Source organism: Fusarium phalaenopsidis (assembly GCF_050370095.1).
Source record: "Fusarium phalaenopsidis strain FUZ10S chromosome Unknown contig_32302, whole genome shotgun sequence".
Taxonomy (NCBI): domain Eukaryota; kingdom Fungi; phylum Ascomycota; class Sordariomycetes; order Hypocreales; family Nectriaceae; genus Fusarium; species Fusarium phalaenopsidis.
This window is the reverse complement of record NW_028145405.1, coordinates 2336055-2362343: the sequence shown is the minus strand read 5'-3', so window position 1 is coordinate 2362343 and position 26289 is coordinate 2336055. Positions and strand designations below refer to the sequence as shown.

General features: G+C 54.0%; 13 protein-coding genes across 13 annotated transcripts; 5 read left to right on the top strand and 8 right to left on the bottom strand.

Moving 5' to 3' along the window:
- Positions 1 to 593: 593 nt before the first annotated feature.
- LRP88_08100 (RNA polymerase II transcription factor SIII subunit A-domain-containing protein) lies at positions 594 to 1760 on the top strand (the record flags this gene model as incomplete). Its single annotated transcript, XM_083244610.1, has 1 exon — positions 594 to 1760. The coding sequence occupies one exon, from the start codon at positions 594 to 596 to the stop codon at positions 1758 to 1760; it is 1167 nt and encodes a 388-aa protein (XP_083099104.1).
- A 701-nt stretch (positions 1761 to 2461) lies between these two features.
- Positions 2462 to 2915, bottom strand: LRP88_08099 (NEDD8 family protein RUB1; the record flags this gene model as incomplete). The annotated part of the gene is made up of 4 exons (XM_083244609.1): positions 2462 to 2555; positions 2620 to 2702; positions 2767 to 2821; positions 2905 to 2915. The coding sequence occupies 4 exons, from the start codon at positions 2913 to 2915 to the stop codon at positions 2462 to 2464; spliced, it is 243 nt and encodes an 80-aa protein (XP_083099103.1).
- A 648-nt stretch (positions 2916 to 3563) lies between these two features.
- LRP88_08098 (prohibitin subunit PHB2) lies at positions 3564 to 4605 on the bottom strand (the record flags this gene model as incomplete). The annotated part of the gene is made up of 3 exons (XM_083244608.1): positions 3564 to 3884; positions 3934 to 4289; positions 4359 to 4605. 3 exons carry the CDS (start codon positions 4603 to 4605, stop codon positions 3564 to 3566), a joined length of 924 nt encoding a protein of 307 aa, XP_083099102.1.
- A 902-nt stretch (positions 4606 to 5507) lies between these two features.
- On the bottom strand, positions 5508 to 8480 carry LRP88_08097 (uncharacterized protein; the record flags this gene model as incomplete). Its single annotated transcript, XM_083244607.1, has 1 exon — positions 5508 to 8480. One exon carries the CDS (start codon positions 8478 to 8480, stop codon positions 5508 to 5510), a length of 2973 nt encoding a protein of 990 aa, XP_083099101.1.
- Positions 8481 to 10332: 1852 nt separating this feature from the next.
- On the top strand, positions 10333 to 11179 carry LRP88_08096 (translation initiation factor SUI1; the record flags this gene model as incomplete). The annotated part of the gene is made up of 3 exons (XM_083244606.1): positions 10333 to 10393; positions 10712 to 10929; positions 10985 to 11179. 3 exons carry the CDS (start codon positions 10333 to 10335, stop codon positions 11177 to 11179), a joined length of 474 nt encoding a protein of 157 aa, XP_083099100.1.
- Positions 11180 to 11583: 404 nt separating this feature from the next.
- Positions 11584 to 12590, bottom strand: LRP88_08095 (Borealin N terminal-domain-containing protein; the record flags this gene model as incomplete). The annotated part of the gene is made up of 4 exons (XM_083244605.1): positions 11584 to 11673; positions 11724 to 12012; positions 12069 to 12342; positions 12395 to 12590. The coding sequence occupies 4 exons, from the start codon at positions 12588 to 12590 to the stop codon at positions 11584 to 11586; spliced, it is 849 nt and encodes a 282-aa protein (XP_083099099.1).
- A 484-nt stretch (positions 12591 to 13074) lies between these two features.
- Positions 13075 to 14011, top strand: LRP88_08094 (proteasome regulatory particle base subunit RPN10; the record flags this gene model as incomplete). Its single annotated transcript, XM_083244604.1, has 2 exons — positions 13075 to 13365; positions 13421 to 14011. The coding sequence occupies 2 exons, from the start codon at positions 13075 to 13077 to the stop codon at positions 14009 to 14011; spliced, it is 882 nt and encodes a 293-aa protein (XP_083099098.1).
- A 142-nt stretch (positions 14012 to 14153) lies between these two features.
- LRP88_08093 (TRAPP subunit TRS23) lies at positions 14154 to 14790 on the bottom strand (the record flags this gene model as incomplete). The annotated part of the gene is made up of 3 exons (XM_083244603.1): positions 14154 to 14481; positions 14529 to 14651; positions 14774 to 14790. The coding sequence occupies 3 exons, from the start codon at positions 14788 to 14790 to the stop codon at positions 14154 to 14156; spliced, it is 468 nt and encodes a 155-aa protein (XP_083099097.1).
- Positions 14791 to 15307: 517 nt separating this feature from the next.
- On the top strand, positions 15308 to 15892 carry LRP88_08092 (HRDC-like protein; the record flags this gene model as incomplete). Its single annotated transcript, XM_083244602.1, has 3 exons — positions 15308 to 15522; positions 15587 to 15714; positions 15771 to 15892. 3 exons carry the CDS (start codon positions 15308 to 15310, stop codon positions 15890 to 15892), a joined length of 465 nt encoding a protein of 154 aa, XP_083099096.1.
- A 634-nt stretch (positions 15893 to 16526) lies between these two features.
- LRP88_08091 (T6SS phospholipase effector Tle1-like catalytic domain-containing protein) lies at positions 16527 to 18403 on the bottom strand (the record flags this gene model as incomplete). The annotated part of the gene is made up of 3 exons (XM_083244601.1): positions 16527 to 17176; positions 17226 to 17558; positions 17611 to 18403. 3 exons carry the CDS (start codon positions 18401 to 18403, stop codon positions 16527 to 16529), a joined length of 1776 nt encoding a protein of 591 aa, XP_083099095.1.
- Positions 18404 to 19405: 1002 nt separating this feature from the next.
- Positions 19406 to 20631, bottom strand: LRP88_08090 (uncharacterized protein; the record flags this gene model as incomplete). The annotated part of the gene is made up of 2 exons (XM_083244600.1): positions 19406 to 19761; positions 19818 to 20631. 2 exons carry the CDS (start codon positions 20629 to 20631, stop codon positions 19406 to 19408), a joined length of 1170 nt encoding a protein of 389 aa, XP_083099094.1.
- A 1403-nt stretch (positions 20632 to 22034) lies between these two features.
- On the bottom strand, positions 22035 to 24116 carry LRP88_08089 (armadillo-type protein; the record flags this gene model as incomplete). The annotated part of the gene is made up of 2 exons (XM_083244599.1): positions 22035 to 23839; positions 23894 to 24116. 2 exons carry the CDS (start codon positions 24114 to 24116, stop codon positions 22035 to 22037), a joined length of 2028 nt encoding a protein of 675 aa, XP_083099093.1.
- A 1136-nt stretch (positions 24117 to 25252) lies between these two features.
- Positions 25253 to 25936, top strand: LRP88_08088 (protein-tyrosine phosphatase-like protein; the record flags this gene model as incomplete). Its single annotated transcript, XM_083244598.1, has 1 exon — positions 25253 to 25936. One exon carries the CDS (start codon positions 25253 to 25255, stop codon positions 25934 to 25936), a length of 684 nt encoding a protein of 227 aa, XP_083099092.1.
- Positions 25937 to 26289: the final 353 nt, after the last annotated feature.

Here is a 26289-nt window from a genome sequence, read left to right as displayed (position 1 = left end):
AGGACAAAGAAGCTCGCAGGCAATCCAAGTCTCGCAGTGACGAAATGGGCCAGCAGCGGCTCATCCTCGCTGAGGCTGTCGCCCAGGCGCACGAGCCACCCAGCGCCGGCGGAGAAAGCTTCACGGCCTTTGGGCGGTTTAGTCCCAACGGGGTTAGACTCTTCCCCCGTGCTGCAGGTGCTCTTTCACCGGGTACGTACCTGTCTTCCCGCACCCGCATCATCTTCCTGCCTATCACAGACAAGACAGCTACGTCGTGGCTCAGCCTTGATATAAAGGTGTTTGCCTTTCTTTAAACATCATCCTTCATCCCCCAACCAAGTTCATGCCTACAGGTCATCATGGTGTTGTCATTTAAAGTTGCCTAACATCCTTAAAAGGTGTCTTTGCTTACACCTGCTGCCCCTTCTATTCTCAGACACTCAGACACTCAACGGCCGCGTATTCGACTTCCTTAACCAACCCCAGTTCTCCAGTCAGCACCATCCGAATTCCCGTCGCCATCCTAAAGACAGACAAGTCCAACCGATACTCGACCGAGCGCAAGAATCAGAATATCAATCCGTCTTCGAAATCGATATACCAAGTCCAAGATGCCTCCCAAATCCCTCATGGAGCTTGCCACCCTGGCATGCATAAAGAACATCCGAGAGCTTGAAGGTGTCGGCTATCTCCCCTATGATACCGTCCGCCCCATCCTCCTCCGCATCGACAATGCACATCAGCTTCGCAAGATCGAGCTCAACTCGCCCCAGGTCGAGGGCGAGACGGGCGAGATCTGGCTCAAGATCATCGAACGCGAGTTCCCCATGGAAGTTAAAGCCAAGGCATACAAACCCCAGAACCCCAAGAGCTGGTTCCGCGTCTGGAAAAAGTACAAGAAAGACCACGATAATGCCCTCCAAGAGAGCGAGGCGAAACTCATGAACGCCCTTGCCGGGCTCAGGCAGGACAAGGAGAAGAACACCAGCAAGATCGTCGACAGGAGACTGCTGCCAGGCCTAGCAGCAAAGATCGGACCGAGACGGCCATGGGGCCAGCGCGATTCCTCCAGCAGCACCTTCACATTCAACAAGGGCAGTCGCACAAAGACAAAGACAGGCGCGCAGACGATGCGCAAGATCCGACGCGAGACACAGGAGATTTCCAACATCCACCGCAAACTGTCTAGGCCAACCGCTGCGTCCAACGCCATCACAGCGCTCAGGAGGGCACCCGCCGCCATGGTTAATGACGAACGGAGAGCTACTCTGCCCTCCTTGATCAAAACTCCTAAAGCCTCGGAGCCCTCTGAAGCAATGCTGGCTCATGAGCAGCGAGCTACCTTCATATCGGACTCTGAATCGGATCAGGGCGATGATCTGTTCGATGAAGACGAGGAGGATGAGCCTGAACCTGTTCCTCGCAAGCCAGCTCCCAAATCCTTCGCGAAGTCGTCTGCCACATCACTACTCAAGAAGAGACCCGGCTCGTCATCAGGTGTTCTCCGGACTTCGACGGCTCCGACCAAGCGGCCTGGTATTCTTTCAAACAGCTACAAGGGACTCAAGCCGTCAACCACAACATCCTCTGCACCAGCGCCTTCAAAGTCGCGACCAGAGCCACCCATGCCCTCACAGCGACCCCCTCGAACACAGAGTTCCCCTCCACCGAGTGCCGACCCTGGGCCGTCGTCTTCTCCTCCCGCCCGAGCACCCCTGCCTATGCCTCGCAAGCGCAAGGCGGTGGATGTGTTCATGAAGCCAAAGAAGAGGGCTTGAAGTGCATTCTATTCTTATTTTATTTGTCAATCGCTCTCTGTGAGCCACGGATCAACGGCGTTGTTTGGGATTGAAAGGCCAGTTTGCCTGGTTGTATGCCAGAGACTACAAACGAGTGTAGTATAGAGGAAACGGTTACAGGTATAAGCGTTTGATTTATCATCAAGGATGGGAAGTGGGTTCAAATCATGGGATTCAGTCCGGTTATTAGAATGGAAATACGGCAAAGGATCTGGACACTGGGTACCAGATATCATATCAGAAGGCAACGTGTGGAAGGGTTAACGGTGGCATATTGGAGCGAGCGAGTTCTGTAGAGGCATGACTGGAATTGACAGAGAACTACCCGCGTTGAAACGACAGCAGCTTGCAGGGCGCATTCTCCCAGCGCTTCTCCCCGTGCCCGTGGTGGTGATTGTTGGGTATAAGCAACACACAACTCATGACAGCATGCTGCGCAGTGCCGTGGTTCACCTTCAACGTCACATCACAAGTCATTTATGATGCTGGCCGGCCTCTTGCGACCACACACACACGCGCGCGCGCAATAAGTCCACCTGTTCTATGTTGCGCATCGTCCCTCCTTGTCCAACGCCGGTGAAATGCAGCCTCATGTTTGTTGTTCCCATAACCAGCGCAGATAGCCGTATCAGGAGGGAGGAGGGTTCTCGGTTGTCTCTAAGTCGCTGTGGATGATTTGTCTAAGCCAGCCATCGTCCTCCCCTAAGGGCGAGGACGAGGTGAAGAGTGTCGCCAGCGACGAGGTTATATTCAGCGGCCGTCTTGTCGTCCGTCCTAGAAGTCATGTTTGTCAGGATTTTCGTCCTCCATACGCTGTAGGAAGGTAAGAAAAGCTTACATTTGCTTTCCGCCGTGGATCAGACGCTGCTGAACGGGGGGGATACCCTCCTTCTCCTCCACCTTTTCCTTGATCTGGGAGACCTGCAGCGGGCGGTCAGTCCATGCGCTCTTTTTCCCTTGAAGCTCAGTGCGCGCGCGGCAGTACCTTGTAGTCCATCTCGATATCGAGCTCGATCTCCTTGCCGGTGAGCGTGCGGACCCTATTTACAGAGCGGTTAGCTCTCTCGATCGTCATGACGTGGGGGGGTTATGGGAGCTGTCGGGAAGCGGTATCGTGACGTACTTGATCAACATGTTTGCGGTCGTTGAGGTGGGAGAATTTCAAGTCTTGATGGTTCGAGGGAAAGATTTGCTTTCGAGATGCGACGAGTCGTCGTGCGTAGTTTGAAAAAAGTATGCGAGGCTGATGTTCAGAGGAAGCAGAAGGCAGTTGGGCCGAGTGAGGTGCTGCTGCTGATTGATGGTGGGGTTTTACTAAGTTCGGGCTGGTTGCCTTCCCTTCCCGCTAGTTTGGAAGGTTAGACTAGGAGGGGCAACCCTGGTAGAGCGGGATGGATGCCTGTTTAGGTGGGCTTTGTTTGCTGCTGGGATCTTGACGTGCCATCAATTCGGGCTTCAAACAGTTGGTAATCGTTGTCGTACGATGGATGGTAATGGTGTGTTTATGCCGATGATTAATACAATACATTCGATCTGTTTGAGTGTATGACTGTGGTTCGCTCACTTAAACTCCAGGTATTCATAGGTTGGTACTCAATCATATAACAATCATGAAACCAACAGATCTGACATGAAAACAACTTAGAGCAGAATAGGTAGTCTCTTTACTACCTCGTCATTCATAATAGTACAGCCCTCATTGATAGACATACAGTGGAGATTTGTATTAACCCCAGGCACACCTCTCCATGATACACCACCCGTTCTCTTTCTTTACTGCCTTTAGTTCTTTTCGTTATTCTCAAACACGTTGAGGCCGAGACCCTCCGAGTCGAGCAGCAGCCTGTTCTTGGAGCCAGCCTCCTGGAGCTGGGCGGCGATCTGCCGGGCGTTCTCAATCTTCTTGAGCTCCACGTAGGCCTTGTTCTTCTTGATGGCCTCACCAATCAGCTCGGCGGAGCGTGCCTCACCCTGCGCCTTGACAACCATGGCCTGCTTCTCCTGTCGCGCCTTGTCGACGATGAAGGCCGCTCGCTGAGCCTCTTGCTGGGCCACTTGCTTGGCCTCGACGGCGGCAGTGAATTCGGGGGAGAAGGCGAGATGCTAGTATACCATTAGCCGTGCACACTGGAGCCAATTGCATAATACATACAGTCAGAGACACATCGTCGAGGAGAATGTTGAACCGGGCAGCTCGTCGGGAAAGGTTCTCTCGCACCAGTCGGGCAACCATCTCTCGCTGAGTGATGAGCTGGCTGGCGTTGAACTGGGCGACGACGCTCTTGAGAACCTCGTTAACAATCGAAGGCAGGACGCGCTCGTCGTAGTCGGCGCCTAGTGTCCGGTAGATCTGGGGCAGGGCGTCGATCTGGGGCCGCGAAAGCACACGGCAGGTGATGTTGACCATCTGCAGGTCCTTGGTGCCCGTCAACGAGGCGACATTGCGCGGCTTCGCTCGGACATCGTACACAATCGGGGTCTCGAACCAGGGGATGTTGATGTGAGTTCCTATCCGGCTTTGTCAGCCTCCAGCTCTTGATCACGACTACCGAATCGCCCGAGGGTCATCTCTTTTACCTTCGGCGTAAATCTCCTTGCTAACACCGCTTATCCTCCGGTACTTGATAGCCCGGTGACCACCATCGACGTTGAACAGCGAGTTGGACAGGAGCACAGCACCACCAGCGATGAGCAGACTGGCAAAGACGGCACCGCCGGCTGCTCGAGGCATCTTAGGGCCGCCTCCACCATAGCCGCCGCGGGCCTGCTGCATCTGCCGAAGACGCCGCATAGCTTCCTCCTGCCAGTTGTTGTTTCCCGACATAATAGAATTGCTTCCGTCGCGAGGGGAGGAGAGTCGATCCGAGGCTGGGGGTCGTTTTCAATGTGTCGTGGGTAGTCGATGATGGTGATGGAGCTGCTCGAGGGAAGCTGTTCGATGGTGGGTCCGGTTTTTCGCCGGCGTTTCCCGTCTTGAAGGTTGTGAATGGTCAGCAAAATTGAACCTGCCTTTGATTCGAGTTACCTACCCTACATCAAATGGTGGAGATGACGGGTTTTGCAGTCAGTCATATACTAACTTGGCTTTTGGAGCTATTGTTAAATAAGCTCTAGATATTATTCAATATGAAATCCAATTGGTTTCATTAAACTTAGCTTGAACAATCGGATCCTTGAGCCAATTTGGAGTTTTTGGCTTGTGATTTAATCTCTATGACTTTAAAATGCCTGCTTGACTACCCAATTACCTTGCCATTGCAGTGTACAGCTTGACGCACAGCTTTTATATCTATGGATGTATTCAACGGAGAACAGGAGATCAATCACAAGCATCTTCAAACTTGAACAAACGCCAGACTAGGCATTGTATTTAGCCATCTGTATCTCGAGATCAGAACCACCACGCCCTGCACTATTAACAATGGTATCTGTAAGTACACAACATGGATGCATCCAAACCCCATTCGCCAAAGGAGGCATGCCCCAAGAACAAGGATATCGTAGCCTACCCCCCCAATTAAGCGTGAAGGTATCGTCCACGCATCATCTCATCCCTCATCATGCCCCATCCGTTGTATCCCATATCATGCATGTATCCCATCCCATATCCCATATCCCGTCCCATGTCCCATACCCAAAAGCAAACAGTCGTCTATATATAATCTTGTCAAGCGAGGGCATATAACAAAGGAGATCCTCCACGAGTCGTCAAAGACCGTTCCTTAATTACCCGCGTAGACCAATCTTAATGGTCTCACCAGCTCTGGGCTTCCGAGCATAGCCGGTAAGCATGCGGAAACCTGACTTGCAGTTTCGACCCTCCTCGAACACTGCGGCAACGCCATCCAGACACTTGCCAGCTTCTTCCATGGCGGCGCCCGTCGTCACCGTGTCAGCAAGTCGAAGCTCGCCAGAGACCTTTTCCATCTCACAGCGCAGCAGCCACCGTTCCCAGCTCCAACCGCCAACAAGACTGCACGCGCTGGCGATGTCATCGCTGCTACCCGTCACCATAGCCTCGAGCCTACACGTCCTGGCCTCCTCGCCATTGACGTTGTCCTTCAGAGGAGGAGTGGGTGGCTTGTACATGCTTCGCCGGGCTCCCATCGGCAAGCACATCCAGATGCGGCGGGTATCCTGGAAGCCGGCGCGAGCCAGGCGGCCAAGCCACAGCTTGGTTGGGTTGGGATCATACCCAAGAGTTTTGAGAGCGAAGCCAAACTCGACGCTCTTGGCCAGGCCAACAGGACCGGCGTTGATGATGTCCGAGTCGAGAAGGGAGAAGTCGAGATAGCCGCCAGGTTTGAGCACACGCATGCACTCCCTGAGGCAGCCTTCCCACTCGTCTTCACCGTTCTCGCCGACAAACTTGAGGATGCTGTGAAGCTCCCTGGCAGAGATGAGGTCGAAGTAATTGTCTGAGAAAGGGAGCCGAGACAATCGCTGGACAGCCACCTGGCGATGGTTGGGAGGTCCGCGCACGTTGCAGTTGGACAACTGGCGGATCGCCTTGGTGGTGACAGTGTAGACCTTGGTAGTCGGGAACTGGAGGGCGCAGTGCCATGCCCAGTCACAGGTAGCCTGTCCACCAAGATCCAAGACCCTGGCGCGATCGCGGGTCACACCATTCTCGTTGGGAGCCACCCGAGAGAGGCGAGCGAGTCGCTTCGTCACTGGGGCAGAGATGAGACGACCGCCATTGAGCATCTTCATGGCGGCGACATGCCAAGCAGCAACGGTCATCTGGTTCATGGCCTCGGCCTCCTTCTCCCGGCGGAGCTTCTCAGGGTCGTCGATGATGGTGTCATCACCACGGGCGACGTTGGCGCTGAGCCGCTTCTTGGCAGACTGAGGAACCACGCTGAGCTGGTACTTTCCGAGCAGCTGGTTGCGGTGAGCATCGCGAAGGGAAACACGCTGAGCCTGGATGGCCTCGAAGCGGGCGAGCTGGTGAACAAAGACATCCTGGCGATGGTTGCGGACAACATAGTCCTGGAATGCTCGGTAGTAGGCAGACTCTCGTCGAACAAGCATAGAAGGCAGGCGCTTGGGATGCTCCGACGTCGAGATGAGGTTGGAGAAGCGGACTGTCTTCCTGTTGGAAGCAACGGGCTGTTCAGGCTGGACCTGAGGCTTAAGCTGGAGCTGAATCTTGGGGCTTCTCGGGGAATCTTCCTCAGCTTCCTCAGCAATAGTGTTCAAGCCACCCTCGTCTTCAGGGGTATCGTCCTGCACGCCGCGGAGGTAGGCTCGCTGGGCACCAAGCCAAAGCTCAGTACGGTCAAGGTGTGCGAGAGCCTCCTTCTGTTGCTTGCGAGCATAATCGGGATCGTAATCGACGACAATCTCGATAGGGGCGTCCTCAACCATAGGCGAAGGCGGCATGTTGGGGGTCTCGACAGTAGAGGGGGCCGTGCTGTGCGCAAAGGCAGGGCGAGCAGTCGGCATATCATCTGAGAAGTCATCCTCCTCCTTCAACTCAATGACTTGCTCAACAATGGCCTCTGAGGCAGCGGCAGGTGTGAATCTGACATTGCGGTAGAACTCCTCGGCAGAGTCTTTGCGAACGGGAATGGAAGGCACCGAGGTAGTCGTGTTTGTTGTGTTCCAGGGACATCGGTAGAACTGCTCAGCGGTTGTCGAAGTTGGAGGAGCCATCTCCTCTGGGGTCCTCGAAGGGATGTGCCAGGTATTCCGGGACCGGGGAGACAAGCCAGAGAAGAAGTTGCTTGGCGAGGGAATGTCGAGTCTTGTCAGCTCGGCGAGCGACTGTCGGTTTCGCCTGGGAGAGAAGCTTCTGCCATCTACCTGCAGCGGGTGGAGGTTTGTCATCAGTCGTGGTCGGTGTTGTCGCATCTCGCTGGTAGCCGGTTCAGGCTGGGGAACTTCAAGAACCTGAGCGGGTTGCTCGTGAGGATTCTCTCCACTGGAGAGGGCATGAAGAGTAGCCAAAGCACCAGGCTGCAGCTGCACTCCAGACCAAGCATCCTCAGCGGCTGTATCATCACCTTCCATGACAGGAGTCGGGGGAGCACTCATGGCCGCGAGCTGCTCAGATGTCAAGCTACCGTCGAGAGATGGAGGCGCTGATATGGTTGGTGTTATTGTGGCATGCTGCTGGTCCATAAATGTCACCTGAGCTGGTGACATTGGGAGTTTGGCGGAAGGAGTCAGAGGCACTGGAGAAGCCAACGTCTTCTTGATGCTCTCCACAGCGGACCACGTCTCAACAGAGTTGCCAGGTGTTTGGGGGATGATAAGCCGTGTCGGTTGCTTGGTTGAGGATTGCTGAGTCGGGGCCTGCCTCGACTTCAGAGAGTCCCTCCGTGGAGGGAAACTTTCCTCATCCTCATCCGTCACATCATAGAGATCCTCAAACTCGGTGGCCTCGGTCATGACACTCTGGCGGTTCCAGGGGTTGGTGGACGCCGTCGGGGAGGTGTCGGTAACCGAGTTGGTGGAGGGCGAAGATGGGAGAACGGGGGCAGACAGATAATGAATTCCTCGTGGTGTGGGAAAGTGATCGCTTATCGGTGTGAGCCATGCCTCGATCTTGAGTTCATCTGTACGTCTCGCTCTGCCCCTGTTCTGACCCGCGCCATCGTCGCTGTCCTCCTCAATTATGGGATTAAGTCTTCCCCTGTGTCTTCGAGCCAGCGAAGAGTCCAGGGGGTAATATCGGTTTTGGGCATCAGCCATTGCCGCGTTTCCAAGCCAGCTATCCTCGATATCTGTCTTAAGGCCAAGGGCCAAACGCAAGGCTAATGTGTGTATTAGTCGTGGTAGTAACGGGGGAATCGACGGCCGGCGTCGTGGTTAGGGTATTGTGTAAACGACAGGATGCTTCGGTCAACGAAGCTTCTATAAAGTGATCTGCAAACTGACAAAAACGAGAAAGGGCTGAGGCGGAAGAAGGGAATGTGGAGGAATGGGGGCCAGGCCGCTGGCCGGGGGACTTCCATAGTCTTAAGTGGCAAAGGACTGGCCCAGAATTCCCCGAGCCTAACGTAAACTTCTGGGGCGGCTATTCGAAATGAATGGGCGGCAAGAAGCTGCAGTGGCAGATCTAAGCTGACGAGTCTAGGTCTTCGAAGCGGCCTCGAAGTGGGCCGATACGTCGCCAGACCCGGTTGTATGCGGCGGGCATGGCGAGGCGGAGGCGGGGACAGGCATCTTCAGCGTCTGTTGGAGGAGCTGACTGGCAAAGAGCGGCGAGGCCATGGTGAGCGTCGTGCTGGCGGTAGACAAGACACAGAAGAGGTTGCGTCAAGGTGGGATCGACTCCCGGTCGCTGGGCTGCTTAATCCCCGCTATCGAGCGACTAGTGACTGAGAGGAACCAATCAGATTCGATATCGTGGACTGCTATTTTGAGATGACAGCCGTTGACAGGGGTCAAGCTTGGTTGCGCGCGCGAAGCTGTGATGACTGTGACGGGCGTGAGAGATGATTGGGCCGTCGAATCCATCTATGCAGCCAATGAGAAGTGTAGTGCGTTTCCTCGGCGGCTAATCTCCTTGGCCTGCATCATGTCGACTTGCGAGAACGCCGTACCGGTTTGTGATAGCCCAGCTTGAACGCATGACGGGTGTTCACGACGGGACGATGCGGTCGCTCGATTGATACAAGTCATGCAACAGAGCCGGCCCGAACGGGTGGTCGCCGAACGATATGGCTGCCCTTCAGCATGGGTGGTCTGGACTCTATGCTGTCAAGTGGCTGTGAATTCTCCAAGGTGAAATCTCAGAGGCCAACCTAGGCGGCCGTATTTGATCGATCAAAACATCCATGGATGACCGGAGAGATCAAGCCGCCCGCTGGACAAGAGTTTGATCCGAATGTTTGTCTTGTCAGGCAAGGCAAGGGTGTCGTAGGCGAAGTGGCGGAGGCTTCAGCGCAAGATCCTGACCCTGGACCGTAAGATGCCTATTGCAGACGAGCAGGGTTGAAAAGACCAGGGCTGAAGAAACAAATCAGGAAAGCAGGGAAAAGTGACGAGACCCTCCCGTGTGACTTGGCCTTGGGATCCAATGGATCCCGGTTCAATGGGGTTCAACGGGTGGTAGATTCTACCCGCTGTGCGTGACAGAGTGTGATGTTTGTATGCATCGTGGGGGGGGGGCTCAAGAAGCAATAGTTCCGTGAGGTTGCATGCGCGCATATTGTTCCAATGCGCCCCAGTCTCTAGCGTCATCAATAGCCGTCTTTCTTGGTTGTGACATGCGATGTGAGAGACTTGGCCAGAGCCTTAAACAAGACGGGTCGTGCAGAACGAGATCTTGGTGCCTCAGACATTCACCAAGACCGAGAAAAATTGTTAAGGACCGTGCTGCCTCAGGCCCTTAGAGCTGGGCTCCGTCACGGCCCCGCCGTCCCCGGCCCGGCTTCGCACGTTCAGCCCAGCTCAATGCGAGCCCCTCCATGAAATTTACCCCGCCATGGGCCGAAGGTCGTCGTTGATCCAGCACGAGCAACGCGTCTCGCCATACAAACACAGCACAGCTTTTTTTGCTACCCATACTTTTTGACCGCAACCCACATCTACAATACCCATGGCCGATGTAGAACAGCCCGAGGGCGAGCCCCAGGGCCGTCATGTCACTTACTGCGGTGGTACGCGTCTGATTTCCTATCTTTCATCCAATCTCGATTCCTAAGGAGCTCAATATCTGACCATGTGCCTAACAGTTTGCACCCTCCCCCCCTGAGGTACACCTCCACCCCCTGACGAGCTTCCACGCTTCGAGAGAGACCCCCCCCGAGCTGAATGATCCGTCCAAGTAGTATTGCGAGTATGGCGGCACCGTCAAAAAGTGCCAGGAGTGGCTGCAGGAGCACGAGCCCGCCCTGTACGAGCAGATTTGGTCCGCAGGTTCGCCTCACCACCCCCAGACACCAACGCCAATGATCATGCGATAACCCCAATGCTAGAGGCCCTCGAGGCTGCCACCGCGTCGCTGTCCGTAGAGGCCCAGAAGCGAGCCGCAAAGGACGCCCAGAAGAAGACTGCCAAGGCTGAGGCCGCCGAGGCTAAGCAGGCCGATAAACTGGCCAAGAGCGTCGTCACCATCAAGCGTATCGAGCGGAACAAGAAGAAGTTTGTCACGGCCGTGATAGGCCTGGAAGCATTCGGTTTGGAACTTAAGAAGGTGAGTCTGCGAACCCTTTCACACATGCCAAGTCTCTGTACTGAACCGGCCCTAGGTTGCAAAGGACCTTGGCAAGAAATTTGCTACTGGCTCTTCGGTAACCAAACTCCCTGGTGGAGGAGAGGAAATTGTGGTGCAAGGTGATGTTAGTATGGAGTTGGAGGAGTTCTTGATTGAAAAGTACAAGGAGATACCAGAGGATCACATCGAGCTTGTCGAGGACAAGAAGAAGAAGAAGGGAGGCGCATAGATTAGCGCGTGTAAAGCCACTCGTCATTGAAAAGGCCTCAACTGGCCATTGTAATGCTCGCATATACTGTCTCCTCTGGGCTTTCGCAGTGGTCATGTATGCTAACCCAAAACCTTTCCTGTACACCGTGTTCCGCTATCCCCTTAACGCCGATCCAGAGAAAATCAAACAGTTTCCAACCCCAGTTCATGCTTCATCAGAATTCGCCTCATGCGCGTTTCCGCAGCACTCGTCCCGTCCCCGTGGCCGCAGTGGACTTCGCTGCAGTCTTTTTGGTAGTTGTTGTTGTGCCCTTGCGAACGGAGCTCGCAGCAGTCTTCTTAGCTGCAGCTCCCCTGGATGCAGCCCCCTTCCTCACCACAGTTCCTGAGCTGGCCTCACTCGTCTCACTGTTAGCAAGGGACCTACGAGCAGTCCGCGTAGTCGGCCTGGAAGCAGGCGCTCGAGAAGCTGTCGTTGTTGCCGCGCGTCTGGTTCGAGTAGCGGCTGTGGTGCTGGTTGAGCTTGTGCTAGCAGTTGAAGCGGTTGTCACCTTGCGTGCAACTCCTGCTCTAGTGGCCTTTGCCTTTTCCACCATGCTGGAAAGCAAGCTTGTGGCTGTTGCTGAACGTGCAGTTCCTGAATTCTTCAGCGGCGAGGCTGGACGCGCAATGCCAGACTTGACGGGGGAGGCTGGCCGAGATCGGTTCGCCAGCCTAGAGTTGGAAGAAGTAGGCGAAAGAATCTGCGCAGGTCGAACATGAGCGATATCTGGGTTTGGTGCACCTCGAACCCTCTTTTTCGCATTCTCGTTGTGCTCGACCTCGTTTTCCTTGTCTCCTGAGATGGCATCGCTGGGAAACATGTGTTAGTTGTTGTTATTGGCTGAATTACTTGGACAAACACCCACCTCATACGCTTCTTGGTACGCGTCATTGTCCTTGCAGCGTGTGCAGTGGAATGAAGTTGCTTCTGGGGGCTTGTCCGAGTTGCAACCGCTTTCCTAAGAGCCGCAGATCTTGTGGCTCGTTGTTGTTCCTGTTCGAGGAACTTCTGAAGTAGGTCACCCATCTTGACGTGCCTCATGGACATGGGTATTCTGTTGATTCGCATTTCGACACGTGAACGGACGGTGGTTGCCATGAAACTGTACTGGGCTCGCAATCGTCGAGCGCGTTCGGTGACTGGGATGCAGGTCAGTCGCGCGTCTTTGGATGCGATATTGAAACCGCGTACTCTCAAGTTGCATATTATCAATCATGGCCTGCTTCTGCTGCATGGTAATTGTACCCGGGGTTCGTCTCTTGATAGGGCTTCGTGGATAGGCTGAAGGGCTCCCTGCCCGCAGAGGAACCGTTTCGGCCATGGCCAACTTTCTCGGTGATGTGAGTGGTTGTTCTGAAGCTTGCTTCTTCGATCGCACGGGAGCCATTTTGTCTTGTCGTTGAGGCGCAATGCGCGTTTGTTGAATGCGTCGGCGTGACAAGAATGATGAAGAAGTCGCTGGGTTTGTCTACCCCGGGCGCGTATGTCAAGTTGGTTAAGATCTTGGTGGAGCCCTTCGGGATGTAAACAAAGCTGAGCGGGTTCCCCGAATTAGGTAAGCATTCAAGCTTCCCTGACGCAAGCATTGAATGCGCGGAGGCCCTCCAGGTATCGCTACCCACCAGCTAGCGCTTATCACTGCTGTAGACAGGTAGCTGTACCTCCGCCCATACCTAGCTCAAGACACGGCCAGGCTGAACTGCCTTACGACACTGGGGAGCTTCGCTTGCCTCTAGCCTTCTCACCTCCATCCAAGCTCAACACCAACACCAGCGCACCCTCTATCTGTTGTCTTCTCTATCCCCCTTCAATCTTCCTCCTATACTCGCACCACCTGGACATCTCTCACAGCGTCCCGACAGACAGCCAAGATGGTTCTCGAGGCGGTCATGGTTGTCGTTGACAACAGCGAGAGCAGCAGAAATGGCGACTACCAACCCACCCGATTCGATTCGCAAGTAGACGCCGTCAACATCACGTTCCAGACCATCACACAAGGCAACCCCGAGTCCTCTGTGGGCTTAATGAGCATGGGCGGCAAGGGACCAGAGGTGCTGGTGACTCTTACGACCGAGCAGGGCAAGATCCTCGAGGGCTTGCACCGGACAAAGAAGAAGATTGGAGGCTCCTCCCACCTCAAGACAGGCATTCAGGTGGCTGCTGTACGTTGATGTTGTTTGGATGCCCTCTGTCGACTTATGCTGACCCCTCCTGTAGCTTGCTCTGAAGCACCGCCAGAACCGATCGCAGAAGCAGCGAATAATAGTCTTCGTCTGCTCCCCCATCGAGGAATCCGAGAAGGAACTCACCACCCTGGCCAAGAAGATGAAGAAGGCCAATGTCACTATCGACTTTGTCCTGTTTGGCGATCTCGACGACGACACCACCCAGAAGAAGCTCCAGCTCTTTATCGATACCGTCAAGACCAGTGAAGGCTCCCACCTGGTCGTCATCCCTCCCAGCGCCAAGCTCCTCAGCGACCAGTTGATCTCGACCCCCATCCTCCTGGGCGAGAATGCTGGCGGATCCAGCGGCGCTGGAGGTGCGGGTGGCAGCAACGAGGAGTTTGAGTTTGGATTTGACCCCGCGATGGAGCCAGAACTCGCTCTCGCTCTGCGCATGAGTATGGAGGAAGAGAAGGCTCGACAGGAGAAGGCGGCGCGTGAGGAGGAGGAAGCTGCCAAGAAGGCGTCGCTTGAGGGCGTCAAGGAGGAGGACGAATCCAGCCAGGGCAGCGGATCCAACGACAAGAAGGGCCAAGACAAGGGCGATAAGAAAGGCGACGGAGACAAGATGGATACTTCATAGTAGATTGCGATCCAGCTATGTCGACGCCGCGGTACATGTATAATAGACACGGGCTAGGGGTTTAGACGACGACAAGAACATCAAAGCCATAACCACACATTATCCTCTGCTACTCGGTGAATCTGTCTTGCTATTCCCATGTCTATCGATTATTGATCTCCCTGATATAAGACAACAGTTTCCGGTCAAAGATGTCGCAGCGTATAGGCATCTCGAGTGAATAAAAGGGGTTCTTCATGACGTAGTCTGCGTAGAGGTCATAGATCCTGCGGATGGTGACATCGACGTTGGCCTGGGTGGTGTCGGTGAAGAGCAGGAACTTGGTGCCGGTGATGGTGTTGAAGCACTGCATGCGAAAGTTTTCCGTCTCTAGTACCTCCAAACCTGATGAGGGCTCTGGCCTGTTGCCTGGGGGTGTTGAGCCTGGCAGGTTCTTGACGGGGTTGAGGCGAGCCGTGATGGCGTGGACTCTGAGGCGTTGTGAGCTGGTGATATCCCATGCGAGAGGGGGACTTACCCGTGGAATGTACCGGCAAGAACTAGATAGTCGTTTGTGCTGATCTGTTGGAGGCCATCTTGGAAGTTCTTGTTGAAGATTAAGCCGCCGGCCTTGTTGATGATGATGAGAGCAAAGACAGTCCTGTTAAGCCTGGGTTAATGCTGTGACGACCAAGTGATGAGACATACACTTACATCGTGTTTGGTTTATGCAACGACCTATTAATTGTATAATGTAAAGTTCCGCTAGCCCTTGAGGCTCACCAGTCCGTCGATATCATGGGAGACCAGCTATGAGCCAGGGTGAGAGGGAAGGATGAGATGAAGCTATGAGATGTTAGCCGTGAGCAGGGAATACGGGTTTATAGAGGTACATACCGAGTCGCGTAGTTATCGCCAAAGGTTTAGTCACACAAACAAGATCTCTAGATGCTCTCAGGCTTCGCTGGTTATCGTCTCCTTTCCTCGGGGGTTGATATGATGGACGAGCTGGCTGGGACTGGGACCGCCACGCGACTCCATCCACTGGCACTGAGAGAGCCCCACTCATTAAGCTGGGGTACGTACACCAGGAATCAAGGACGCCCTCCAATCCATCCTTTCCTTTGACCTCAGAAAGCCAACCATCCTCTTTTTCATCTCGCAACCTCGACACAGCAAACAATCAAACACGTCTTTCTCCGAAACCACGCCTCGCGCATATCGTCGCGCACCGTAAACGATACTCGTCAGCTTCGCGCGATCCGATACAAGCTTCCAATTTAACCACACATCCAAAAGCTTACCATCAAAACCACCATGGAGAACGGCCAGGCTCCCAAGCCAAAGAGGATCAACCATCCCCGAACCTCGCGCCCCAAGCCCCCGCCCCCGGGCAACGAGGAGGCATCCACGGTCCTCAACCTCGGCGAGTTCCAAGAGGTCGATACCCTGACCCTCTCGGAAGCCGCCCTGGTCCTGAACGCGCTGGTCGCCAAGCGACGGAACGACCGCAAGAACGTGAACGAGACCGAGTAATGGCGCCCTGTTTCTTTGCTTACTACATTGGACAGGCTGACATGTGGTTCTACCGGCTAGAATGCTTAACCAGACCCTCACCTACCTCGACCATTTCGCCCGATTCACGCAAAAGGAGAACGTCGAGGCTGTAGAGCGCCTCCTCAGCGCACACAAGAACCTGGCCAAGTTTGAGCGCGCGCAGCTGGGTACGGCCATTCAACAGCAATATTCGCGGCGGAGGGCCAGCTGACATTGAATTTAGGCTCACTATGCTGCGAAAACGCCGACGAGGCAAAGACTCTGATTCCGTCACTGGCCGACAAGATCAAGGACGAGGACCTCCAGGATCTTCTCGACGAGATTTCCAAGCTTCAGAACAGGTGAAGCGTTGAAGGAACAGAAGAAGAGGGACGAGATTGATTTACCACGAGAACCGGCGATTGGGACTTTGCTTTTTTGTTGTTTTTCTGGGTGGTTGCTATAAAAAAAAGAAGATAAAATTCGGGAACGAAACGTGGCCAAGGTTTGAGGACGAGAGCTTCTCCTTTCTTATTCTGCATTTCAGGCGCATAGCGGGAAAGGGGCAAACCGCATAACTTGACAACTACTTATTACACTGACGATTCGCCTCACGGGCATGGTATGGGATGTGGGAGACTTCGACGACAACCGTGCTTGGACAGAGCTGTAGGCAATCTCTTGTACTATCGATATTACGACGCAAAGACTTAAATCGATTGCTTTCTTGTATGATGGGGAAGGGTGCCATTATGGTGTCAAGGTGTTGTTGATGGAGCTGCTTTTAACGTTGCATGGCCTACTAGACCTATGAGTAGAGTCCAGAACTTTATATGGTTGGCCAGGTAGCCTATAAACAATCACGGAGTACCTCTAGTTGCCTGGGGTAAGTCTTATCATGGAATCACTTTCAAGAGTTAAGCTGACACATTTGACTTGAGAGTTGATTAGACAAAGAAGCTCGACCTGACTATCTTGTGCTTCACACAACTTCACTCACTCAAGCAGCCTTGGCAGCCGCGCCAACAAACTTGTCAATCTCGGCGATAAACTCCTTCGCGTTACCATTGTTTCCCCGATCCTGCTGAGCCACGTGCCTCGAGAATGCGTCCTCTGGCTTGATGACAAACTCGGGGATCGTGACGCCGCCCTTCTTCCACACGTACGTCTTGCCGTCGGCGGCTCGCTCGAACCCTCGCAGAGCCTTGGGCTTGTAGCTCGAGATCTTGTTCATGCGGTATCGCACCGACGGGTGGATCATCTCGTACGTCTCACCCAGGTCCCGGCCCTTGTCGTCCTTGCGGTACTGGCCCGGCGTCCGGTCGATGGAGCCGCCTGCGATCATGGCGCCTGTGAAGCTGTCGACGATGGGGCCAGTCGCCCAGCCTGTGATGGTCTCCTCGGGGATAGACCGGACGTCTGCCTTTCTGATGCCCGACCTGTCTAGTCCGGCGGCGAGGCGGCTTGTGATGATGCCCTTGCCGTAATCCTTCTCCTCGCCCTTTTCAATGTTGTCCAGGAGAGGCTTCAGGAGGTTGTATCGATCTTCAACTGCCGACTGACCCAGGCCAGCGAGACTGCCATCTTCGATGAACTGAAGATAGGGGGCAACTTGCTCACACATCCAAGCAAAGGAGATGAGTGCAATTTCTATCATGATCAGTAAGATATCTCGCTGTGACTCTACGGCGCAACTCACGTTCAAAATCTCCCTTCTTATCTGTCAGAAGATCATCATTGCCGCCTCCAATGTTGATGTGCACACCAGGGAACCAAACCTGCAGCAGCTCCGACTTGTTATCTTGGAGCTGCTTGTACATCTCACCGTCGACAACGGCTGACCAAGTGTCCTGCAGCTGCTTCGGGCTGGCGCTCGGGTTCTTGTGAGCTGCCTGCCACTCAGCCCAGAGTTGCTTGAGGTCCTTGGCTGGCTCTGCTGGGCGCTGATCATCGGATGGATAGTGCCAGAGCGAAGGTGAGAATGGCCCTCTGTGCTCGTCAAGAGCTAGTGCGTGGAAAGCATGCTGAATGTCTGCATCACAGTCAGTCAAGGAGTTGGCACCAATTGGTTCGTCAACACTCACAAGGGCTGAGGGAGATGTTGTGAAAGCCAGGGTCCTGGATTCCCATCGTCTTCTCGAGGAACTTCAGGTTGAATCTCGTCCAGGGCAGGTCCGGAATACCCAGGCTGCCAACCGTGTCAAAGACACCAACAACCTTGACAACACGAGATGCCTCAGGGGCGTCGTGGTGAGGAGGCCGCTGCCACTTGGTAAGTCCCTGGGCGCTCCCGTTGGCCTGCTGCTTCTCGGGAATGCCATTGACCCAGTCCCTGTAAGCCTGACTCTTTCGGAAGTGGTGGCCATCGGGGTTCTTCTGGTAGAGGGCATACAGGTCTGGGAAATCTTGGAGATCCTTAGGACAGACGATGCCAATGTCGGTGACTAGGCCTGCCACAGCGCGAGCCGTGTAAGCGCCACGCGAGAAGCCAAAGCAAAAGACCTCGTCGCCGACGTTGTAGTTGAGGACGAGGAAGTTGTAAGCCTCAATGACGTTGCCGACAAAGCCAACACCGAAGCCGCCCTGTCGGTTCTGCTCGTCCTGGGCAAGGTCTCCAGTGCCAATGCCAGCGTCGTAGTAGACTACTTGCTGCCAGACCTTTCCGTCCTCGTCCTTGCCGCTGCGGGCGACAGAACGGGCGATCCTGGTGACATTGGAGGGGATGTTCTTGAGTCCGGACACGGACGACTGCCACGTACCGTCACAGCAGATGACGAGACGCTTCGGTGCGGCAGAGGCGTCCTGGTTGGAGTCGTGATGAGACTCATCGCCCAATGGCAAGAAGCCTTGCGAGGTAGATACTGGCTCAGAGGGCATTGTGAGAGATGTGTATACGTAGGTGACTGCTCGTGGATGAGGAGGAAACGGACGCAGTCAAGCTGACAGCAGACATTCTGGGGCTTTTATAGACCTCATCGTGGATCTGTCCAGGTTTATGTCAGACTGTTGTCGTCAAGGGGCGTCTGCAAGAAACACGGCATACCAACACCATCAACACAAATACAGACACATCTCTCGCCCAAGACTTCACCATTGACCGTCTACATTATTTCAAATGCCCTCTTCTTTCCCCCGCATTGAGGGCTTTTCCGCTGTCGACATGGGCGACTCAGCTCAAGCCCCCGCGCTGTTGTGTCTCAGTCGGCAGTCCCAGAACGGCTCGATAGTCGTTCGCCCCCTCATCTTGGCGGAGGACTGTGTTGGATTGTGATGCCCTGATAGGCCCGAGTCGAGAATGAGGCAAGCTGTGGTGAAACTATCTCGGAGCGGCAAAAATGTCGTGTAAACCATCAGATGCAAGAAGTGCACCATAGGAAACATTGAGCGAGCCCTTTCTCTAGGCTGAGGGAACGCCCAATTGCTCAATAAGCAAATGGCATCGATTCCGCTCTCGGCATCGACGAGTTCACGCAGGTTGACATCCATCCCTGGAGAAGCCCGAAATATCATGGCCTGTAAGATTGTCAGCTTGCGAGCTTGCGAGAGTGATACAGCAGATACGGATGCTCACCCGGCTCCGCTATAGAGCGGGCCGCAGCGGGAGAGCCGAAGACCCGAGTGTCTATGCATCTCCTCTTGGTCCAATCCAAGAAGTTGCTTATCATCAACATGACGAGAGAGGCGTCTTGCAGGGTAGATCTACGCCACATGGGCTCTTGTTTCAACCTATTCGCGTTCCATAATACCAAGCCGTATCGTACAGAAAAATGGGGTATTATCGACGACGTGCAACGCCAGCAAATGCTTGTCAAAAGCCACCTTTCAACGCCAAAGCCCCTCAGCTCCCCTTCCCTTTCCATAACTAGTTCCCTGCATTTCCTAACGCTCATCCTGACCCAGAGCGCGATACTGGTTCCAGTGGTTGACATATGTGTGCTGCTGCCGTTCCCTCAGCGAGGCATTGAGATTGGCCCGTGGATCGACAGGACCTGCAGGCTGAACGGGATGTCCGTATGAAGGCGTGGCGCTCATGGAGCCTGTTGAGTGAAACTGAGACTGTGGCTGAGACTGTGAGCGACCCTGTGGGCGAGCCTGTGGGTGAAACCGTGGGCGAGGATCCTCTCTGGCGTCACTGAACTTGACTGCAGGAAGCTCAACTGGGACGTTGCTGGTGCCGTCCATCTCGTATGTGTTGCTCGGTGGCCGGAAAGGATCATCCGTTCGGTCAGCCCGTCCTGCGAAAAGAGTCAACATGATTGCGTCAAAGGCATTTGTTAATGTCAGAGCATACCTCCAAAAGGTGCAAAGGGATCGTGGTCCTCTCGAGTTCCCGTGGTATGGGGAGAGACGCCATAGCCCAGCCACTGGTTCTTTTCGCCATTACCGTCACCACCATCGGCCATGCCAGAGTTGTCTTGGTTAAGTCTTCGACGTCGAAGGAGAGCGAAGACAAGAACGGCCAAGATGGCCAGGGCAGCGGCACCACCAACAGCTGCTCCGACGATGGTGCCCGTCGGGAGCGAACTGTCACCCTCACCTCCAGCAAAGGGATCTGAATCGTTCGTCTGAGCCGGGGAACCTATGCCAGTGCTTCCAGATGTTGGCCAGGTGCCTTCATCGACCCAAGAAGAGGAGCTGGTGCTGACCTCAGGCAAGAACTCCGGTGTCTTGTCGGTGATGATGAGAGTGTGCTTGGTAACGGTGACCTTGTTCGGGTTTGGGATCGTGCGGGTAGTGCCCGAGTCGGTCATGCTCTTCGAAGCTGATTCCTCCATCTCTGTCTCTGTCCCTGTCTCTGTCGCAGTTGCATCATCGGTCTGGGTCGAGTCGTCGATTGAGATGGTCGACCATGGCAAGTCCTCCTCGTCGGCTGTAGTGGTCGGTCGGGTTATGGTACTCGTGATCATGCCGGTTTTGGTTTTATGCCCGCTCTCTGTGATGAACTCCAGGAAGGATGTTTTCATGTTGAGAAAGATGCAGCCGTCACCTGGGAGGCACGGATCGTAATCACAGCACCCGGACCAGTCCATGTCTGGGCTGCAGTCCCAGTGCTCTTCGCCAGGCTTGCATCTGGTGGTGGTGGAAGCGGCGCTGGTAACACCCATGATGACAAACAGGGGGAGGAAACACAGACAGAGTGGAAGCAGTCGATTATGGAGAACAATAGAGGAAGAGAGAAGGGGGGAGAAAGGGAAAAAGAGCAAGGGCCCCATGTTTGTGACCTTGAGCGACGTGCCGTTGGCAACCAGTCGGTCAGTTTGCAACAAGCAGGTCGCAGCTGCCGTGAATCTGAGGAGAAACCCGAGGGCGGTTGGTACTTAAAAGGTCGCAGCGCCCAAGGCCGATGATATTGCTTTGGGATTTGGCATCAGGGCGAAGTGGAAAACGAGAAAATAGATGAAGTCGGAGGAGATGGTGTCGGAGGTCACGTTTGTGTTGGTGACGGAGGAGAAGGAAGGCAGGCGTTCGTCTGATGTTGGTGCCGTAGGTGTAGGTAGCCTCAGCTTCTGTGCCAGGTGTTGACAGCTGCCGGCCAAATCTCGCCGACCGGCCCGTAGAGCACAGAAGGAAGAAAACAGTAGCAAATGATGACGCCTCGAGTAACTGTTTTCCTCCCTTTTCCCTCTTCACAGCAAACGAGTCGTAGGACCGAGTCTCGGCCAAGTGTTTCCTCTAGGGGAGAAGGATAGGAGTACCGAGGCTCTGTGACAGGTAATCAGGATGGATCATAGGAAATGCAAAGAGGTGCATGCTGAGAGAGAGACTCGGATTGGAATTGAGAGAAAGAAGTCGCACAGGCAATATCAACTTGACAGTTGCAGTGCTCGCCACTGCCCAAGGCTGTAAAAGCAACTCCCGTCGATATCGACTCCCCTATTAACATCAGCATTTCACCCCCAAATTTTCTCTCCCTTGCATCAATAGCAACATGAAACGTCTAATTCTGGTTACGCCTTTTCCTTTTCGGGAGTGACAATGTTACACGAATGCTCCCAAATAGATCACGATACCCGTCCAAGCTCTTACACTCCTTTTCCTTGTCCTCCCTCCTCGACTCTACACTATAGAGATACAAAGCACAAAGGCAGCTGCACGAAGCGTAATTCCAAATTGCTCTGCGTTAGGGGCACATACAGCATCAGCGACAGTGAATCACCCCCTAATCGTAGAAGAGCTCGCATAGCTCGACCGAGCCCACTTCCATTGTTCTTCTATAACATTAACTCAAATCGTAGAAAAAAAGAGAATCTACCAGAACATATGTAAAGCAAGCCTCTGCTCACTCGTACTACTTTGGTGGTCTGGTTGCAGATGTGTGTGACAAGGCTGCCTCTTTATGCGAGACAGCCCAGACTGGGCCGGCCAGGAACAGATTTCTTCGGCAGCTCAAATCAGGACGCGATCAAACCAAGATGACATTGTCCGTGATATCATTGTTGAAAACACCTAGTTTTATACGCCAAATGCAAGAAACCTGACTCTAACCTGGTCTACAAGACTCATCCTCCTACAGCTTCTCCAACAACAGCTTGCTACCCGCATTACCAACAGGCTTGTCGCCCTTCTTCCTCCCCTTCTTGCCTCCCTTGGGCGCAGCTTCGTGTGCCTCGCGAGCCGCCTTTTGCTCCACCGTCTCCTCCGTCGCCGCCTGCTCTAGGGCCTTCTTGTTCTTCTTAAGAGTCTTCTTGAGCGCATCCGCCTCGCTAAAGTCGCCGGCCTCGAGGAGACCGACGACAACAAACGAGCTGGGACCAGTTGCCCAGTCGAGGATGTGCTCCTTGATGATTGGGTAGAGAATGTTGGAAAACTCCAGGGGCGGGTCGGCAGGGATGATCTTGCCGGCCGCCTTGTCATACTTGCCGCCCTGAATCAGTGACTTGAGCATCCGACCACCGTGAGGCGTTCGAGAGATGTGGACCTGAGGCTGCAAGCCATCTTCAGACGGCTCTTGGCTGGGATCTCCACTGGCGGATTCTGCGATCGCCTCCAGAGCCTGCTTCTTGTCACCGACGCCCGAGAGGAGCACGTCCGTGATGAACTGGCAACCAAAAGCGGTCGCAGTTAGTTCTGACGAAGCCTCTGCAACAGCAGAGACGAGCTGAGGCGACACAGCAGCAATCAATTCGCTGCGTCGAGCGTCCTCGTCCTTCTTACTTGTCGTCTTGCGAATCTCGTGAACCTCCTTGAGGAGCTCGACATCGAATGATTGACTAGGAGGGAACAGAGACTTGGCCAGACCCTCAAACAGATACAGGATGGTCGTCCGGGCAAAGGGGTTGTTGGCTGCGGCAACGACGTTCTGGGCAATGTTCTCGCCCTCGCCCAGGAGCTCAGGGAAGATGGTCTTGGCCGTGAGCTTGGTGTCATCAATAACATCGTACGCCGTCAGGATAACAAGGTGAGCGAAGGGGTCGCCCGACATGAGGAGGTAGGTGTCCTTGTAAGTCTTGAGGATCTGCTTTCGGTCTTTTGAAGATCCGTAGGCAAGGAGCAAGCAGGTGAGCTTGGCGCCATTGCGAGTAAATGCCATGTTCTTGAGAAGATCTCCGCCCTCATCTCCCTTGACCATCTCAATAAACTCCGAGAACTCCTCAGTGCCCGGCTGGGTGTTGGAAAAGTACTGGAACATAGCGTCGTGGAGCATGGTGAAACCCGTCAACTTCTTCTGAACCAACGAGTTGATCATTTCAACCAGACTCTTCATGATAGGGCCTCGCTTGCTGGGCTCGGATTCGATAATGGTCTTCAGATCCGCCGTGGGCTCCGTGTCCTTGGTAAGCTCCTTAAGGGAGAACTCGGGGCCGTACCATTCGCGGAGGAGAATAGCCTTCTGCTCCTTTGTCGCAACGCCTCGGTAGATATCATCGAGAATCCAGGACGCTTCGGAGTGGTTGATCAACTTGCGCACTCTTCCGTAAAACTCGGGGATGATGATGTCGCGAATCTCCTCGTCGTTCTGAACCAGAAGCTTGCCGATCAAGAACTTGGCATATCGGCTCTCGGCAAGCTGGGCGTATGTGCCCTTGAGCTCTCGGGCAATCTGCTTCTTCTGATCGGGTGTCGCGTACTTGATGGCGGTCTGCACAGCTCGCACGGCATCGTGCTTGAGAACGAAATCGCGAATGCGCCCATTGATGATGGTGAACAGCTCGTCGACCAGAGTCTGCCTCTCCTCCTTGGGCACGTGCGATTTCCGTCGTAGGCGCTCCCACAGCTTCTTTGTACGTTGAACTTCGTCAGCGAGAGGCTTCGCGGCCTTGCGCTCTTGAGCAAGCTGCTTCTGCTTCGCATGAGATTCGCGCGAGGTTTGACCTGTTGGCTAGTTAGCAAGTTATACAATAGCTTTGATCACGATTGGAAACATGCCTCGCTCAAAAGTCTTTCCATCGGAAGGCTTGGATTCCTTCTTTTCGTTCAGATCGACACCTCCATCCTCAGAGTCCTCCAAACCATCTTCAGGCTCCTTGGCAGGCGCTCGTTTGGACTTGGTCTTGTCAATCTTGAACTTCTTAGCCTGGTTTTCAGGCTTGGCCTTTCCGCCAGGAGCGGACTTTCGCTTGCTGCCAACTTCCGCGGTTTTCGTAGCCATTGTCGTGGTCTTGTCCGGGTCGAGATCGTTGGATGGAGAGTCGCAGTTGAGAGACCCAGCAACTTTTTTTTCTGAACCAGCCGATAAGGATGAGTTCTTGCCGCTTTGGTTGCTGATAAGAGAGGCTCCACTTTTCAAGTCAAGCGCAAGAGCTCGTCACGTGCACCCCTTGATAGTCCTCCTGCAAGATGATACCTACCTATGTCTATGATTGATTTATCCGAAACATGTTTCTTTCCTTCACAGATGTTTGATTGCATTCTATTATATATCCAATAAAAGTAGGTCGTTTTGCCGAGTTCTAGCTCTTGAGAGAGCCTCTCTACCAGTTTGTGCATTCATGCCCCAAGAAAGCGAGTATTTAGAGAAATAGGTAGATAGTCAAGAAACCGTGAGAACTGCAGCAAAAGACTTTGTTTCACCTATTTTGAGCGTCTAGAATTATTTTGAATGATCGTGAACAATGATATTTATCTAGGATCAGGGACCAGGAAGATCCATGAGGCAAGTTGTTAGTGGGGCAGTCTATGAGTCTGGCTACCTATCCATGTTTGAGCAAAGACTCGTTATGCAGTTACCAGATCAGCCTTTTCATAGGCAGTCTTTGTACCTCTTTTAAAATCACTCCATTCTGTATCCCCATCTCATTATGAATCCTTTGCTCCGCACCAGGCTGCCCTGGCTCATCACAGAAGCTGCCTATACATCAGTCATGATGTGCATCAAAAGCAAATATATACCAAATTCCGAAGGAAACACGCCGAGACACTCTCGTAATGTCTCACTTGCAGTTGGTAGAGAGAGGAACATCCATCAAGTATTGGCGATGCCGATCAACTCCCGAGCACAAGAGTCAACTCTAGCCGGCAGATCAACTCGCCCCTGAGGAGTCTCGACCGGGTGCCACAATAGACACAGGAAAATAAGGCCATTGGCAGACAGTCTTGCCTCACGGGAGTCCTGCATGTTGCCACAAAAGACTTTTGCTGCACGTGAGGAGAGCCTGCATGCAAGATGAAACCGCCCAGTCCCTCCCGATCCCAGCCTTGACTCTGGGGGACTTGGGAAACCAACAATCTTCATCCCAAAGACTCAATTAAGCTTCATACAAGTCGAACACTCGAGACATGGCAGATATGGACGAATTGGACCCTCCCTCCATCTCTGAGATCGCGCCCAACATCTTTGTGGGCAACGTCGCGAGCTCTTTGAATCGCAATGTTCTCAGGCACCACAACATCACGGCCATCGTCTCTCTCCTCGACGGCGGATATGCGAAATGGAACAGCCCGAGGAACAGACAGATTGTGCCTCAAGACTGCCATCTGTTTGTGCCTTGCCTAGACAACTCGACAATGGACATTCTCACGCTTCTGGACGAGATTTGTGCCTTCATCGACTTACAGCTCGGCTACCAATCTCGGCCACGCTCACCCTTGTCCCTTCTCTCAGAGGATCTCGACTTTGACTCAACCCCTTCAACGCCCAGCGAAGCGCCAACCAAGGGGCCCAATATCTTGATCCACTGCCGTCTGGGCATGTCCCGCTCCGCCTCTGTCGCCATAGCATACCTCATGCGCCGCCGCGGCGAGAGCCTGGACGTGATCCTCCCCGAAGTCAGGACTCGACGCAAAGTCAAGCCGCGAGACAACTTCATGGACCAGCTCCGGGTCTGGGGGGAAATCGGCTACGAGGTGTGGGAGGACAAGGAGAGGCGGATCCCCAAGGAGCTGTACCAGGGCTACCTCAACAGGCGAGCTGTGAGACTCGCGGCAAAGGGGTTGACGGGCAAAGAGCCCATCTTGCCAGTCTGCTTCTAAGGGTGCGAGGATTGATCGGCCCGGACGGAGTACATGAAAGAGCAAAAACATGCGATCAGGGTTCGCAATTATTGGTCAGTAATAGATTGCATCGAGTCTCACAGGGATGGTGCCGATGTGGGGAAAGGGACACAGTACATGAGATCTGAGGCATGGCATGAGACAACAAAAGTAATAGCACGGTAGTCGAGTATCAAAATTAAATATGCTTGTTTTGACTGAGCCTTGGACATTTCTTGAGTCTCAGATGTTCATAAAAGATTTGAGCCTTAAAGCAGCAACAACGCTTAGCTAGAAATAGATCTAGTGGTGTAGATTCACCTCAAACTGCCGGGCGGTCAGTACCGCGCTAG